The sequence below is a fragment of the Antedon bifida genome, chromosome 5, assembly GCF_963402885.1.
Source record: "Antedon bifida chromosome 5, ecAntBifi1.1, whole genome shotgun sequence".
NCBI classification, from domain to species: domain Eukaryota; kingdom Metazoa; phylum Echinodermata; class Crinoidea; order Comatulida; family Antedonidae; genus Antedon; species Antedon bifida.
The window spans coordinates 28,981,229-28,999,993 of record NC_136230.1 but is presented as its reverse complement, the minus strand read 5'-3'; the positions used below and the strand labels follow the sequence as shown (position 1 = coordinate 28,999,993).

The window sequence follows — 18,765 nt, the reverse complement described above, 5'->3', positions numbered from 1 at the left end:
GTATTGTCCCTTGAAACACAAAAAAATGAAGGTCAGAATATTCTAAATTTAAATTGGCCATATCAAAGTAATATTAAAGTTATTCACTTTAAGTCGAAAATTCGAGCCAAAAACAACAATTTTACGTAATTAACAGCTAAATTAATTTGATTACATTTAGTCTGGAAAATCGTCGCGAGCGAAAGTAAACAAAGATTTCAAACCATGATTATACATTATGCATGATGCTAATTAGGATTGTTTACAACTCGTCACGTTTGAGAATGTGTTTTCACACAGATCGCGAGGAAGTTTTATGATTATGCATACAGAGTAACCAAATAAGCGCGTTGCATTATGAGATATGTTTTGATCGAAAACTTTGACTGGAAGTCAAAGTTATTTTTTGAACCAAAAAACGTCTGTATTTCAGTAAAATGATTTTTTTTTCGACTAATTTTTGGTGAAAGTTAATAACTATTATGATACTTCAAAATGACCCACTTTTTTTCGAAATCTTTTATTTTTTATTTTTTTGGAATTTGACAAAGGGACAATACATCTTTAAAGAAAAAAATAGTCAAATTAGATTCCAGCAAATTGGTTTTTTTGTTAAATTTAACCGTTTATTTTGTCTTTTTATAGGTGAAAACATTATTTTTTTGCACTTTGTTTTCTACGAAATTGATTAACTTTATTAAAGCTGCAAAATGGACTATTCAAAGTCTGATTTTCATTTTTCATGATTTTGGGGGACAATACATCTTTAATGTAAGGTTTGAAAAGTTCTCTGTATCTTGTGTAAGCTACTGCAGCAAAGACTAAATGCGTCGACCTTAATGACCTCTACCAAACACAATTACATCCTCTTTCTCCTACAGTATTCTATGTTAATTTGATTGAACTGTACCCAAAAGATAGATTCACAATTTCTTCAGGGGAATAAATACATTACTCAAAGTGCCATAGGTTGAAACATTACTTCCATTTTAAATTACCATTCCTATTTCTTTTTAATGTATAACAAATACGATACAACATGACCAAAAACAGCTTTAACAGGCAACTTCAATCTACTCGTCGAATTTTGGAAATATATTCCATAAAATTAATATGTTTAAATACATTAAAATACATTTATAAATAACAGAGATAGTTGGTATCATACAGTATCAAGACATACAGTATAGACTAATTATAAAGATATAGGAACTGACAAGACTGGTTTTAAAGAATTGTGCAAAATTATTAAAATTGATATAACCAGGGGTGGATCCAGGATAGGGGTAGGGGTGAATTGGTCTGGCCAGGGTCTGATCCAGTATATTACAATAAGGTGAAGGGTGAAGCAGGGCCTACAAATTGTGTGCTTATAACCTACAATAATCATTTTTTTTTACAATATTTAATGAGGGTGATCCATCCAGCATTTGCTGATCATTTGGGACCCTCAGGTAAGTCAAAGAGAGTAAAGCATCTTGCCTAATGATGCAATTAGTATGGTACAGATAACTTCGCATTCATGCCTATCACATGCTAGTCTGATATTATCATTATACCATCACTCTCCGGTATATACAGCACCCTAGACGGTCTCCCATCCAGAACGCGACCGGGCCCAACTTCGGTGATCTGACGAGAATCGGTGTTTCAACGCAGTATGGATCTGTGTGATGTACAGCAACTAACTTACTGCATGCAACTGTTTTTAGACTCGTTGTCAAGCAGTCTAATCAAAACCCAAATTGTTAAATGTAACACTAACATGTAGTAATTACGGTTCGTAGGAGGTGAAAGTTTGACATTAATTTTACACCTACATAATAAATTATGCGTTCCATTATTTCAAGACATTAAGACACCTGTCTCATTAAATAGCACATCTAAAAATGCGACAAACAACTAGTTCTAATTTCTCAATAAACGCGAGAATCTGATAATAAAGAGTGTATGTTACCCTAGGTTGTATGAGGCTAATTATGACTTAATTTCTTGACTGCAACCAACAGCGACTAAGAGGAGACTTAATAGTCTTTTTGACACCTGATGCCACACTTACGATGTAGTGAGATTATTGAAATAAAATTGATATTCACGCTTTGACGTCATAGAAAAACTATGGTACCTTCTCAAAAGCTAATCTGTGATGTGTGATGTGCCCAAATGTGGTAGTGATATATATATGGGCACATACAATTTGGTTGTCACATAAAATTTGATAATGTAGACAGAGCTTAAAGATATACTGTATTGTTCCCCTAAAAAGTTTTTTTTTTAATTTTTTGTTGAATATATGCTATATGTTATTGACTTTGACCAAAAACTGGATTAAAAAAAAATGCATTTACCTGAAAAAAATGTAATTTAAAGCAAAAAAATGGTTTTTGTTAAAATTAACCATCCTCTTTTGTCTTTTTGTGAAGTGAAATAATAATTTTTTTGGTTTTTTTTTACAGAAGTGAATTAAAACTGCAAAATGGCCTATTTAACGTATGATTTTATTAATCTTCATTTTCAGTAAATTTGGGGACAATGCATCTTTAAGATGAATGTTACGAAACTATAAAAAGTAGTGTTTATAATGTTTTTATATTCATAGTTATTACAAATTATAATGTAAAAAGTATTGAATAACAAATTATTGTAGTTTATTATGAGTCAAAGTAAGTTTTAAGATTAATTGATGTATTCAATTCCAAAAAAAAAAATGATGAAAAAAGATAAAATATCATTAATCATGAACAAGCCGAGATAGAGTAATAAAGTTGGGATTTATCAGTTTCTGCATTCGCAGCAGATTGAACTTAACATTTGTAGTAAAATAGCATAAATCCATGGAAATAGATGACATGGTTCTCGTCAGCCAAAATCTGGCTTCGCATCATAGTCATTATTTAACTGTACCATTTCTTCTTAGTCTAAGCCTTAATTGTTATTTAAAAAACAACTTAGTTGAAACCAGGAAGTTTCAAGGTGAACCCGGAAATTACTTCTAAGCGCGCACTGAGTTAAAAATCTACCGATGAAATCAGAAATTTTGTTTCAAAACCCTTTATAATATCTTCCTAAGGTAGAAATATGGAACAATTTCGTAATAGTGGAAACTACAATGTTATCAAATCTACGTTTCGCGGTACATCTGAGATAGATAAGGTAACCAAGGTGGAGATTTATCCCACAGTTTTTCCATTGTGCTCACCTATGTCAGAATTAACCATAATTTATATATACTGTATATGCAGGTGTGCAACAAATTGCACTTCTTAACACATTCAGGTTTGGTATGTGGAAGTTTACCAAATTCAAGTGTGCTGTAAATAGCTGTCACAATGGCAGATAGGAAGTTAGGAGAAATCTAGTCATATAAGTTTGAGTATGTCCTGGACTAAGTGAATGTAAATGGCACACCTCATGGTCATTTTAGGAGTGTGTATTGTTATGCAAGTAATAGTAATAATAATAATAAGATAGTAGCCCTCATAGCTCAAAAGACAAGGCCTGCTATTAGGCCTACAAAGAACTACAGTGAAAAATAAATATCTGTTGGTCTAAAATTGTCTAGTACAGTAAGTTGCCAAATGTACAGTACTTATGTTGACCTTGATATGACACATTCAGTATCTGCACATCTGATTAAAATTTAGTGATGAAAGATGAATTTAAAGTTTTAAAACAATTCTGCACAACAAAATTTTAAGAGGTAATGTTGAGAACCAAATACTGTACTGTATATTCCCTCGGCCTTAAGAACAATCTATATTTAATAAACTACAGAATTTCTTATCAGATAGCCGTCAACAACTTGCTTTCCCAATTAATATAATGACATTAATTATTGATGTTCTGTACATGTGTTCAATTTATAATTCATGACACTTAAAAGTAAAATAATTTTTATCCTATAAAATATTCATAAACAAATTCCATTGTTTTTTAGTAGTATTCTCATACTTTACACATTATTGATGATCTCGAAATTCATAAATAATATCAAATTCGAAAATAATATCTAATTCAGTTTTCAAAATGAGATTTAACTACTAGCAACAGCATAATTTTGGAAGATACTGCAAACACTATTTTGATGGGAATTTTTGTTGAATAATATAATCAAGAGTGAGGGTAAATATTACTAAAAATGGTTTTGTTAATCGTTTGCCTAAGTTATACCACTCTCATTTTTTTTTTATTCACTTGCTAGTTTCCGTCACAAGGTTTTGTCTAATGTCAGTAATATCTAAATGTTGTCTTAATATCTGTTGATTTTTGCTTGTATATATTATATTACATTTTATAACTTTCAACCATGTTAATGGTGATGATTGGTCAATGTAGGGTGATGATGAAATGATAATAATACTGACATCAATGTTATAAAACAAATGTATCATTTTCATTGTTATCAGTCGGAAATACTGTAAATATGTTGAAAGAAACTCATTGATTTCCCAGTCATGGCACATTTATTCATATTCAGAAATATGTAAAAGCCAAACGGTTCCTGCAATCGGCCAATTTTCTCTGCAATTTCCTTAAACATTGCCAATAACAATTACGCAAGTCCAATTGACTTGGTTTACTTTTTTCTTAAAGCCAAAATGTAATTCCTGTATTACAAACAGCTGGTACATAGAAAATAGGTACATTTTTATAAATCGCAGTATATACGGATCAATAAGAAACACACTTAAAGGCATAATTTCCACCTGTATCAATTGTGAAATAGTTGTTCCATATCTTCTCTTTACATTACCTACATTTCCTTTTTTACATCCTAAAACTAGTTGTAATTCACCTGAATCAATTTTCTTATAATAAAACATCTTAAAAGTGTTTACTGAGTATTTAGGTTAAATTGTTTGGCTTCAGGGATTACTTGAAGGATATTGCATTGATTACTGTATGTTCGTTCCGTTTGGCTAAACCACCTTTTCACCTTTCTAATGTAACTACAATTATTATACGTTAGTACCAATTTTGCCTCACTAGCAATTGTTATAGTACCACCAACAATTACAACAAGCATCAACCTCTACCACCACCATTTCCACTACCATCACCACAGCCATCTCAATAATGACCACCACAGCCATCTCAACAATGACCACAACAACCATGAACTGGTACTACTGTACCTTCAAAATGACTACCAACACCACAAACTTTAGTCTTTATAGTTGCTACCAAAACCCATTTCTACTACCATCACCACAGCCATCTCAACAATGACCACCATGAACTGCTGCTACTGTACCTTCAAAATGACTACCAACACCACAAACTTCAGTCTTTACTGTTACCACCAAACCCCAGGTGGCGCAACGGTTATGAGCTCCCTTTAGCCAAAAATATGGTCCTCAGAGCTTAAGGGGCCCAGAGCATGAGAAGCCTTAATGCAACTACCCAGCGTCAGAGGGCCCCTTAGTGCTAAACCAGGGGCTTTCAAAACCACTACAGCACCATCATCAACACATCATTATCCACTTCATAAACTAAACATATAATATGGAAAAAATATCAACTTTTTTCAATACAAAAAGTAATTTAAAGACTTGCAATACGTCTGTGAGTGTAAAAACAATTCAATGCACATTTTATTTTGGTCTGTCAAGATATTTGAAATGCGGATACAATGTTTATATATTTATTGGCAAACGTCCCTGGATGAAAATGACATCCCAGTAATGTATTGAAATCAATTTAATCTTCTCTTTTGATAAAAGCAAACTGTCGCCGTGAATGTAATCTCAAAGGGCACAGCATTTAGCTTTTAAAAGTAGCATACAGCTGTACCCTAGAGGTTCACTCTAAAACAGCTTTCAAATTTTAAAACAATTTTTCAAACTGGACGTACTCAATTGCAAAAATAAATGTTCCGCTTTAAGATTAAATTTTTCTATTAATAGCTTTGAGGCACTTGGCGTTTGAAAAAAGGAGGTTACAGTTCGGAAATTGTGTGTGAGTGTTGAAAAATTTCAAATCTGTTTGACTTAAAGCAGTGGTCAGTTGATTTTATTGAATAATGTCTTTTAGCAAATACATTAGCTTTAAACATAAATAGTATGTTGTTGGATATACTGTATGAATGGATGCTTTCCTACTGTCAGTATGTACAAATTGTATATGACTGTTTTTTTCTTCATATGTAGATGTATACTGTTTTTTCTATATTTTCATATGTAATGCCTTTTGAATGAGCTGTTGACTACAACGTTTTGATGTTTTAAAAATAATTTTTTTACATTTTTAAAACTACAGTACCACTGTACTGTGTACTACCATTTTAAAAATCTAGATTACTTTTTAGGTATACATAAATGTAGGTATATTTAAATTCTAAAAAAAAATAAATAATACTTGAATCAGGGAGCTAATTTAATTGCTAAAATGCTATTCCAAAATCAGTAAAAATAATTTTGAATGTTCTATCTTTGATACAGCGGAAGTTACTTACATTATATGTTTTTTTATGAACTGCCTTTTTCTAATTAATTTTTAAATTACTGACAGAAATCTAAAGAACTTGTCTCAATTATATCTGAAAAGTAATTTATTTAAACTAACTTGTTTTGACGTATCCGTAATTTACACGGAGAAAAAAGAGAGAAATCTTATGAGAAAGAAATGGCAATTTTATTTAATATAGTACAGTATAGTTAAAATACACTAAACATGTACAGTTGAAAATAACAGGGTAGGGTACACATAAAATTAATAATCATTTTCAATAACTTCATTCCAAAATACAATTAATACACAACATTTAAAGATGTATTGTCCCCCAAAAACATGAAAAATGAAAATTAATTAAATCAGACTTTGAATATGTTATTTTGTAGTTTTAATAAAGTTAATCACTTCCAATGAAAAAAAAAAGAAAAAAAAAAAACCTTTTCACTTATAAAATGACAAAATAAATGGTTAAATTCAACCAAAAATCCATTGGCTGGCAGCCAATTTGACCGGCAGCCAATTTGACCATTTTTTGCTTTAAATCACATTTTTCAGGTAAATACATTTTTTTTCGATCTAATTTTTGGTCAAAGTGGATTACTATTGTGTTACATTAATCTGGAATATTAAAAAAAAGAGATTTTAAGATTTTACATCTTTAAACTAAGTTTTCTTTTCTAAAATTGATTTCTATTTTTATTGTATTTCTCTATTTATTTATTATGTTTGCTATGATATTTCCACTTTGAGTACTTTCATTAACTTTTAATTACCAGTACAGCCATTTATAAACTAATGCTGAATTGGATGTATACACTTTCTAAAGCTCTATCTACACTATCAAACTTGACAACAAAAATGTGATGTGCCCATACTGTATATAGACATAATGATGTCATATTGTTAACATATATGTGTTTGATTAAAAAAAATGACTGGGGTAGTAAGGTTCAGCGCATTGAGAGCTTGCTTATATGCGCTATATAAGAATGAACTATTATTATTATTATTATTATATTTAGGCACATCACTACCATATTTGGGCACATCACACTTTTTTGCCAAACTTCAGTAATTAGTGTAGACAGAACTTATATTTGCAATATATTTGTATGTTAAAATTCTTCCTCTCTTTGGAGAGAGAGAGGCTATTGTTGGTTTATCCAGGTAAGCTAGGCACCAAATGTACTAAAAGATTGTCAAACTACAGTAATAATAGTGTAGACACAGATTATTAGGTTAGAATGCATATTTGAGGTTTTGCTTTATACAGTAACTTATACAGCAAATCAAATGTATAAATGTCAGAATGGGCCATACTAATGCATATAATGGGCAAAAAACTACAATAAATTAGATTTTACTTTTTGTACTGACTAGATTTATCAAAAATTTGATCAATTTTTTTCTATTACAGGTACAGAAATGTCTTGGTTTGACATTTAAATTTGACAGAGTGTCAACTAATAATGGCAACAGTTGCCTATATTGCAATAAAGGACGAAAAATGGTAGGTCAAACATTCGTAGAGTATGTAGGCCTACTGAACTGGACTCAAACACGTAGTTATTTTATATAACACATTTTTCATTTCTAGAAATGCATGTTAAAACATCTCAAATAGTTCATGAATATCAATAAAAACGTGTTTGGCCAAAGGGCGTTTGCCTATGAGGACATTTGAAATTGGCTAAAATCACAACCAATCTACTACATATGGGTTGTCTATCTTTAGCTTTGACTGAATTTTTAAAGCTCTGTCTACACTATCAAACTTTATCATGTGACAACAAATGTGATGTGCCCATACAGTATATGGACATGATGTCATATCACTACCATATGTAAACACATCACTACCATATGTGGGCACCTCACATTTTTATGTCAAACTTGTTTGATATAGTGTAGACAGAGCTTAATATGGTTTTTGGTTTGTTATAAAGTTGTACAGTACAATAATAAATAAAAAATAATAATAAGAACAATATGTATTTGAGGGAAATTAAGCAAAAACTACAAGTTGATAAATTATTTATTTTTTTAGTAGAAACTGAGGGCTCCCTTGTAGTACAGTATGTTACAGTAGGCTTCTGTAATTCTGGATACAGTACAACTAGTTACAATACCATAATCATAAATCTACTAAGTTGCGTCCTTTTCAACCTAAAGTGAAACATAATAGTAAGATGACTCTCCTTTAACTTTACTCTAACCTCAAAACCGACAAATAAATGAAAAATTGCATATTTCTAAACCAAATACTGTAGAATACAACAAGGTACATCAGGCTCTACACCGACTGTGGACTAAAACTAAAGTAAAAGATCATAAATCACTTCAGTGCACAGACTATACCATTATCCGACAGGATGCGATATATTTTTTTATGTTAAATTAAAGTTCTTCCTCTCTTTAAAGAGAGAGGCTATTGTTGGTTTATCCAGGCATGAAATAGACTAAAATATATCTTCACTTCAGTCCACATGTTGGATTGCTACAGTTGATTACAGACTATACCATTATCTGATGGGATGTGATACATTTTTATATGTTAAAGTTCTTCCTCTCTTTGGAGAGAAAGGCTATTGTTGGTTTCTCCAGGTAAGCTAGGCACAAAATATACTAAAAGATACCATCACATGTTGGATGGCTACAGTTGGCACTCTTTTAAAGACTTGGTAGATTGAACCTGAATTATTATTATTATATATAATATATATATTATTATATGCTTACTATACATACTTTAGCAAATTTAATTTAAAATAAAAATAAATGCACCTTTGGTCATTTTTAATTTTTGTTCTCAGTGGAATGTAATGTAATATACAAAAAAAAAACAACCTTAACCTTTTCTTTATTTAAACATTAAATTACATATGAAGAAAAAAATTGTATTCATATTTTTCTCAGTGGACTTTTCAAATTAATATAAAACGCAGCATTGCCAATTTTATTTTTCTTGGCAAAATGCAATAATAAGATGGTAATAGTACGGAAAGACAATTCCTCAATTTCCGTTTTTTGATGCAAACCGAAGGAAAGACATCAATTAAACGTCGTCAAGACAACGTCAACATCGATCATCCTCTGATGTTCATATTTGATCCGACAATCGGTTTTGATTACGGTGTTGATTCTAAAATCTCTGGGCCAATTTCACTTTTTTTAATTAAAAAATGTTATGATATGTTTTGAATTGAAATGATTTGTGATTTGTGATGACTTTAGATGAAGCTAGTGTCAACTAAGTCATACAACATTCTAACAAACTGATATCTTTTAATTCGTCAAGTTTTTCTTTTTGTACCACAGATAAATTTTGTTTCTTGAATTTAAAAAAATCGATAAAATGTGTACTACTGATAAAAGTGATATAAATTATAATAATAGAATAAATGAATACATAAATAGTATAAATGATGATATTTTTTTTTTTATAGTTTTTACTACTTGTAACTATTTGTAATTATACTAACTTGATAAATATTTCATTTTAATTGAGAAACTTTATAATGATTTTAAATAGCTAATAAAACATTTTTCAAGAAAATTCTTTATTTTGCGTGCCATATTAGAAACATTTGCGCTCAGATTATTTGATTTATCTATTGTTGATCATTCTTACCGTTATTCACTAAAACATGAAGAGGTAATTCGTAAGATTTGAATGTACTAGCACATCTACGCACAGACATCAACGATGCCAAGTCTAGGTATATCCATTCTACTGATGCTTCTGGATCATCTCGGCGGATCCTTTTAACTGCATCATTTGCTTCCTCTTCACTTCTAGAAGCTAAAATAAAAGAGCTTATTTGGTCAATAAAACTTTTACAAAGTACTTATAATTATTTTGTTTCAAAAAAATTAAATTATCAGATTAGTGACAAATTTTGAGATTTGACCTTTGACCATGACTGTGTACAATGAATACCAGAAACTGACTGTAATTAATACTCATTTTAAAACAGTACTAAAGGGGATCCAGCAATTTCTACGAATCAGTTGAATTCACCAATCAGTTGAAATTAATAGAAGCTTCTATCAATCATATAAGTACAAAAGTTTTTTATCATCGGATCTGTCTGAAAATATTATATATCACGATATTTATAGATCCATGTCCTAAAGGGGTTTTTGTCAAAAGTTGATGAAAGATTTCAAAATTAAAATTACACATCATCAACAAATTGTTGATTTAGAAAATAAAATATTTGAGATTACTATACTTCTAATATTTTTCTCTAACTACTTTGTCTTTCTGCCAAAATCCTTTTAGAGAAATTAGCTAGCTTTTTACTCAAACACTGCCCTTGATCCAGATTCCCTGAACTTATTCTTAAAGCTTATGTAATGATACCCAAGCTAATTTGTGTTAAGCTCCGTTTACACAGCCTAAACCAATGACATTAATCAATTAAATCAAACAATTATAGGTTAGCAAAGAATTTGCTCAGCGATTCTGTTTAAACTAAACTAAAATGTTGGTTGATCTGATAGTAGCCTAAAATAATACCTTGTAATGGCATTAAATGTCGGAAAAAATAGGCTGTGTCTCACAGTCCAACTGGGCTGAATTGCGTACATATGTGGACGGCACATAAAACAACTTTAATCTTCTCTAAAGCTCTGTCTACACTATCGAACTAGTTTTTATGTGTCTAAAAATGGTAGTGATATGCTCAAATGCTCAACATATCCATATGGGCACATCACATTTTTTTGTCACATAATGTTCGATTGTGTGGACAGAGCTTAAGGGTCTTTATGCAAGACAGCTGCCTCCAAACTGTGCTTATTCGACAGGGATGCTATGGACTAGGTTTAAAACATTACTTTACTGCAGTAAGTACAATTTTTTACTGCAGTAACGTATGCAATAAGCATAAAACCAAAAAATACTGGCTAAATAATTACATAAACAGGTTGATACTGCTATAACTGCAGTAGAATAAACTTGACACAGTTCCTTATTAAGTGAAACAGATAAATAAATATAATTTCTAAAACCTAACATTTCAACAGGTAATAATGTGTCCCTGGCATTAAAATCATTGGAAGTTTTAGTGTATTTTATAGTTTACTGTACACGACAAGCAGGTGTATCTGTATATTTCTGTATTCACAATCATGCTTTACTGAACCGTGACAAGTCATTCGGCCTTTAAGTTGTTTTATATCATATTCGCCATGTCTTATATCAAATGTTGGTGGATAGCTCTAAGTACAAATAATTTGTAATGGATACTTAATACATATTTATCGAATATAGCAAATAAAAGTATCCTTTACACATGACCTAAACACTAATCTCGGTTAAATTAAAACTGATCTGATCTATGATATTAATGTTAGTTACAACTTTATATTTGAAGAATTATAAAAGGAGATGGGGGGTGGGGGGGGGGAGTGTTAAAAATATGTGACCTCAAGCTCTGTCAACACTATCAAAATAGTTCGACAAAAAAAGTGTGATGTACCCAAATATGGTAGTGATTATGCCCAGATATGTTTAGTGATATGACATCATCATGTCCATCAATGGGCACATCACATTTGTTGTCACGTAAAAATTGATAGTGTAGACAGAGCTTTAGTTAAAAAAGATACTAAAATTAACTTTAAATATTTACTAATTAGTCCATGGGCCAGGTCCAGTTTTTTGCGAAAGCAGTATCAAATTGGTGGCAAATGCTACCATACATTTTTGGAAAGCTTAATATGTCTACTTTTTAGAAATCCATGATAGCAATGCCAATTGTACAGCTTAATAGTCATTTTTTAGGATTATATAACACCGCCTACGGAAAATATGCAACACAAAATTTTGGGGTAGGGGGTAACACTTTTGCTAATAACTCGGGATTTAATGAACAGATTTGCATTTTCTTGGTATCAATATGTAGTGTATAGACTGCTTAAGTGTAATATATTTTTCTAAGTAAATCCAACAATTATTGACGCCATTAAAGGTCAGAAGGTCATTGAACTTTAATAAAAAATGATTTTTTGTCTAATATTAACTTATAACTTTCAGTTTTTAACAAAAAAAATACAATAGATGTTATGCAAACTGATGTTTTCATGAACATATAGACCCAATAAACAAGAAAATTGAAGTTAAAGATTAACAAAATATGAATATGCTGTGTATTATGAAGAAATTTGTTGTTTTTAGTAATTTGTAATCAGTTACAATTATGAAGTAGGGGGTAACATTTTTGCGAATAACTTACAATTTAGTTAACAGATTTGCATTTTCTTGTTATCAGTATGTAGTGTATAGATTGCCTAATTGTAATATACTTTTTAAAATTGAATCCCGCATTTATTGACATCTTTAGAGGTCAAAAGGTCACTGACCTTTAATAAAAAATGCAATTTCTTCTAAATTAGCTTATAAATTTCAATTTTAAACACAAAAATACAAGATATCTTATGCAAACTAATGTTTTCTTAAACCTATAGACACAATAAATAAGAACATTGAAGTTAACTTTTTTTCAAAATTGAATTTGCTGTGCATTATAAAGAAATGTTTTCGTCATTAGTAATCTTTGACAATAATGGGGTAGGGGGTAACGTTTTTGCAAATAACTTAAGATTTAGTGAACAGATTTACATTTTCTTGTTATCAGTATGTAGTGTATGGATTTTTTTTATTGTAGTATGCTTTTAAAAAATGAATCGAACATCTATTGTCTTTTAGAGGTCAAAGGTCAATGACCTTTAATCAAAAATGCAATTTCTTCTAAATTAGCTTATAAATTTCAATTTTAAACACAAAAATACAAGATATCTTATGCAAACTAATGTTTTCTTAAACCTATAGACACAATAAATAAGAAAATTGAATTTAACAAACAAATATCCTGTGAATTTATGAGGACATTCTGTCTGTTAATAGTAATGTATTATTAACAATTATAGGGTAAGGGGTTACATTTTTCCTAATAACTTTGTATTTAGTGATCACATTTGCATATTTTTGGTATTAATATGTACTGCGTAGGTTGCCTAATTGTTATATTAATTGTGAAAAAATAAAACGCAACATATATTGACATCTTTGTAGGTCAAATGGTCATTGAACATTTAAAGAAATGCAATTTCGTCCAAATGTAACATTAATAAAGTTTCAATATTTAACGCAAAAATACACCAAATCTAACTTTTTTTTTAAACCTATATAAAGACAATGAACAAGAAATTGAAGTTAAAGATTAAAAACAAATAAACATGTGTAATAATATTAGGAATTGTGACCGTAATAGTAATTTGTAATTATTAAAAATTATGGGGTAAGGGGTAACATTTTTGCTAATAATTTTGAATTTAGTCAACATATTTTGCATTTCTAGGAACCAATAAGTAGTATATAAACTGTTTAATTGCTATATATTAAAAAATTATCAAAATGTTATTACCAATAGATTTATGTGGTTTTTAACTTATTAAACCTATAGAAAAAAATTCACCGTTTAGTATTGTTATGGGGTACGAAATAACAAAATGCATGACTTTTTGGAAGGTATACATTATTTGATTTATTATTAATTAAAATAAATTAATTTTAAATACCGTATGAGGATAATAAATATATCTTTGATGTTTTATTGTTATTACATATTGATAATAATAAACATATCCAGCTTCTGTGTTGTAAATTGTTTTTTATAATTTACATATTCTAAACATTCAATTGTCTATAGTAATCATAGAAATTGTTTAGATTACCAATTATATCTTTTATTTGTAACTGATAAGATATTCTAAGGTTATACGTGTTCATCTGGTTTGCAAATGCAAATGAGTTTTCTAAACAAAACTGTTATGGTATTGTAATATTACAGGACAATTACATTTTACTTCATCTTGATTTAAAGAAAACAGTTAGTTTATTCAAACTCATTAATATGTCAATTTTTTAGATTTTCATATTAGCTGCAGTTCCACATCTTCCACATATGTTTGAAAGAACTGGGTATCTCTATGTTTTCATATCGCAGTTTGAAGTATGTTCCATGTATCTTGGCATGGTCGAAGGTGGTTGTAAGTTTTCCCCATTTTGATCAAGGTTACCATTAATATCTATTAACCAATGTTTTAACCAAGAACACTGGTGTTACGGTCTTCAGTCTCTTTGTATTTTCTGGACTCCTGGAAAGGACCCAAAATATTGTGTCGAGAGAGACATTGACATGTAAATTAACAATTATATTGGAGGATAACTCTGACACAACCACCTAAAGTTAGGTGAGAAGGTCCAGTCAATACAATTTACAATCTGGTACATCTTCAGAAGAGACTGTCATGCATACTTTACATTTTCCTCTTTGCTCACAGACGCCACTGAGCCAAATAGTGTTTCTATCCATTGTTGGATGCCCAACACATCTCTAGAGAATACAGACTGAAGACTATAACGTGCTGTACCAGTGTACTTGGTTCTAGTATTTTCGTCAGCTTTTTCGGTAACGTTAATCAAAATCGGGAAACTTGCAAAGTATCACATTCCAAAATGTCAAGGAACATTGCACAAGATCATACTTCAGTTTGCGATAACAAAATCATGTCTTTTTAAGATTTCTATATATACCCAGTTGTTTTAAATGATGTAGGCTTTACTGGAATTTGACGATGTAATATAATAGAATTAATTTTTCTAGAAAGTGTGAATTGCTAAACTGCAGCTGATATGCAGATCTGAAACAACATATTGTTACTGAGTTCATTTTTGTAAACCAAGATACAGGAAAATGTCAGATGAACATTTATAGAAAAAGAATATCTTTTAAATGCAAATTTAATTGGTAGGCCCTAGTGTCATTTTTAAAATTACTATATGTCGATTAATTGATTTAAAGTACAATCTGTAAAATAATAACAATCTATACAGTATAGTCTAAAAACAGTAGCCGGAGGATATGTATTTAAAAAATAACCAAATACCCTATCTAAAGTAGTGGAGCTGTAGCTTGGTGGTTAACGTGCTTGCCTTCCAATCCTAAGGTCCGGGGTTCAATCCTGACCTAGTGCCAGGCTTGTAACTCACGACTCTTTCAACTCCACTCCTTAAGCCTTAAGTGAGACTTAGTTTATAATCATGACAAATTATAAAATAGTTTATCCATCCTGTAATTTCATGATGAAATCAATGTTTTTATAAAGCTCCTATCCTCATATTAAAACAAAATCATTAATTTTTTTTCTCAATAATGTATACCCTCCAACAAGTCATGCATACTGTTATTTTGTACCCCACAACAACACTAAATACTACAATTTTGTCTACAGGCTTTAAATAAAACTACACAACCACTATTGGTAATATTATTTGAGATCAAAATGTTGCATAATTTTTTGATATAACAATTTTTAATTAAACAGTTTATACAGTACCCTACTTATTGTTACCAAGAAATGCAAAATATGTTCAACAATAAATTCAAAGTTATTAGCAAAAATGTTACCCCTTACCCCATAATTTTTAAGGATTACAAATTACTAATACGGTAAAAATTCTTCATATTGTTAGGGCCTATACATGTTTATTTGTGTAATCTTTAACTTTAATTTGTATTTGTACATTGTCTTTATAGGTTTGAAAAAAAAAACCCAGTTTGTAATAGATTTGTTGTATTTTTGTGTTTAAAATTGAAACTTTATTAATGTTAAATTTGGACGAAATTGTATTTTTTGTTAATGTTCAATGATCCTTTGACCTACAATGATGTCAATATGTTACGTTTTATTTTTTCAACATGAATATAACAATTAGGCAACCTACACAGTACATATTAATACAAAAAAATGCAAATTTGATCACTAAATACAAAGTTATTAGAAAAAATGTTACCCCTTACCCTATAATTGTTAATAACAAATTATTATTAACGGACAAAATGTCTTCATAAATTCATAGAATATTTGTTTGTTTAATTTCAATTTTCTTATTCATTGTGTCTATATGTATAGGAAAACATCAACATAAGATCTCTTGTAAGTTTGTGTTTAAAATTGAAATGTATAAGTTAATTTAGAAGAAATTGCATTTTTGATTGAAGGTCATTGACCTTTTGACCTCTAAAGACGTCAATAGATGCTGGATTCATTTTTAAAAAGTATATTACAATAATGAAATTCATACACTACATAATGATAACATGAAAATGTAAATCTGTTCACTAAATCTTAAGTTATTTGCAAAAACGTTATCCCCTACCCCATAATTGTCACAAATTACTAATGACGAACAAGTTTCTTTATAATGCACAGCATATTCAATTTTGAAAAAATGTTAAATTCAATTTTCTTATTTATTGTGTCTATAGGTTTAAGAAAACATTAGTTTGCATAAGATTTCCTGTATTTTTGTGTTTAAAATTGAAATTTATAAGCTAATTTAGAAGAAATTGCATTTTTTATTAAAGGTCAGTGACCTTTTGACCTCTAAAGATGTCAACAAATGCGGGATTCATTTTTAAAAAGTATATTACAATTAGGCAATCTATACACTACATACTGATAGCAAGAAAATGCAAATCTGTTAACTAAATTGTAAGTTATTCGCAAAAATGTTACCCCCTACCCCATAATTGTAACTGATTACAAATTACTAAAAACAACAAATTTCTTCATAATACACAGCATATTCATATTTTGTTAATCTTTAACTTCAATTTTCTTGTTTATTGGGTCTATATGTTCATGAAAACATCAGTTTGCATAACATCTATTGTATTTTTTTTGTTAAAAACTGAAAGTTATAAGTTAATATTAGACAAAAAATCATTTTTTATTAAAGTTCAATGACCTTCTGACCTCTAATGGCGTCAATAATTGTTGGATTTACTTAGAAAAATATATTACACTTAAGCAGTCTATACACTACATATTGATACCAAGAAAATGCAAATCTGTTCATTAAATCCCGAGTTATTAGCAAAAGTGTTACCCCCTACCCCAAAATTTTGTGTTGCATATTTTCCGTAGGCGGTGTTATATAATCCTCAAAAATGACTATTAAGCTGTACAATTGGCATTGCTATCATGGATTTCTGAAAAGTAGACATATTAAGCTTTCCAAAAATGTATGGTAGCATTTGCCACCAATTTGATACCGAAAAAATGTCTGGCCCATGGACTAAATACTATGCTATCTCCTTACAACATTATATTTGAAGGGGTACGTTTTGTCACATGATTCCTATAAAGTTCAACCATCATTCAATACTATATAAATAGTAGTATAATATAAATGTAATACTCTTTTCACATCTGCAAAATGTAACAACTTGTATTCTAGGTTTGCATAGAGGGAAGACAATTTTGTGGAAAATGTGATTTCACAAGGTTCGTGTATGCGTGTGTGTAAATGTGTCAGGAGATCAAACCTGGTTACAACTTGTTACAATTTATGTTGATGTGAAAAGAGTATAAGAGTACTAATACTATTACTAATACGGAAAAATAACAATTAGGAGCGTTTCTAGCTTCGTCAGAATTTACCATAATTGAAGGAAAAGAACGTCTAATAAAAATGACCATAGAAATACAGTTGCAATAACTTCTAACAAAACTTTATATATATCAAAGATTGGAAGTGAAAAAAGCCATAAAAACCCTATTTATAAAGGTTGAATCTATAACGTACATCACCTACATTCTCCGTATCAGGAAAACAATTTATCGTAACGTATATTTCCAATTATAAAAGAAAATAACTGAAAGTAAATTACTTTTTTCTGATGGATACAAGGGATTAAATTACAAATTGCAATGCAGTATTTTTATAACGCATCATTTGTCGTTTGATACTAGGCTATTTTTCTAAACTGTTCTACATTTGTGAGAAAACTGAAGTTGTATTTTAAAAGTGTCATTTGAGCTAAAGCCCTGTTCACACTAGGATGCAAACAAGGCTGTATTAAGCTCTGTCTACACTATCAAACTTTATGTGACAACAAAATGTGATGTGCCCATATATGGACATGATGATGCCATATCACTATACCATATTTGGGCACATCACACTTAGTTTCATAGTGTAGACAGGGCTTTAGTGCAACGCAATTGATTTTTAAACGGTTGCTTGTGTATTGTCAACTCTTTAGTGCTGCGTCTATGTACTTGCGTTGCGTCCTAGGAAACAAGCTTACGCAGGTTTACTATTTAGCTTGGCACATTTAAGTAACTCATTCTGCCTTAGTAACAGCAGTACACATGCAACTAGATATTCAAGCCTATAATAATAATATAAAACATATAATTTGAGCACAATAAAAAAAGTGTTAATATTGCTAAAAATCTAATTTACAAATTTAA

At 30.0% G+C, this 18,765-nt stretch overlaps 1 protein-coding gene across 1 annotated transcript in view; it reads right to left on the bottom strand.

The window, feature by feature from the left end:
- LOC144843085 (polyprenol dehydrogenase-like) overlaps window positions 1–18,765 on the bottom strand; it is a 47,422-nt gene that overhangs the window by 26,433 nt on the left and 2,224 nt on the right. Inside the window, exon 3 of the mRNA XM_078699774.1 lies at window positions 10,064–10,234. Coding sequence (XP_078555900.1) covers window positions 10,064–10,133 — 70 coding nt within the window. The 5' untranslated portion in view covers window positions 10,134–10,234. The remainder of the gene's footprint in view (window positions 1–10,063; window positions 10,235–18,765) is intronic.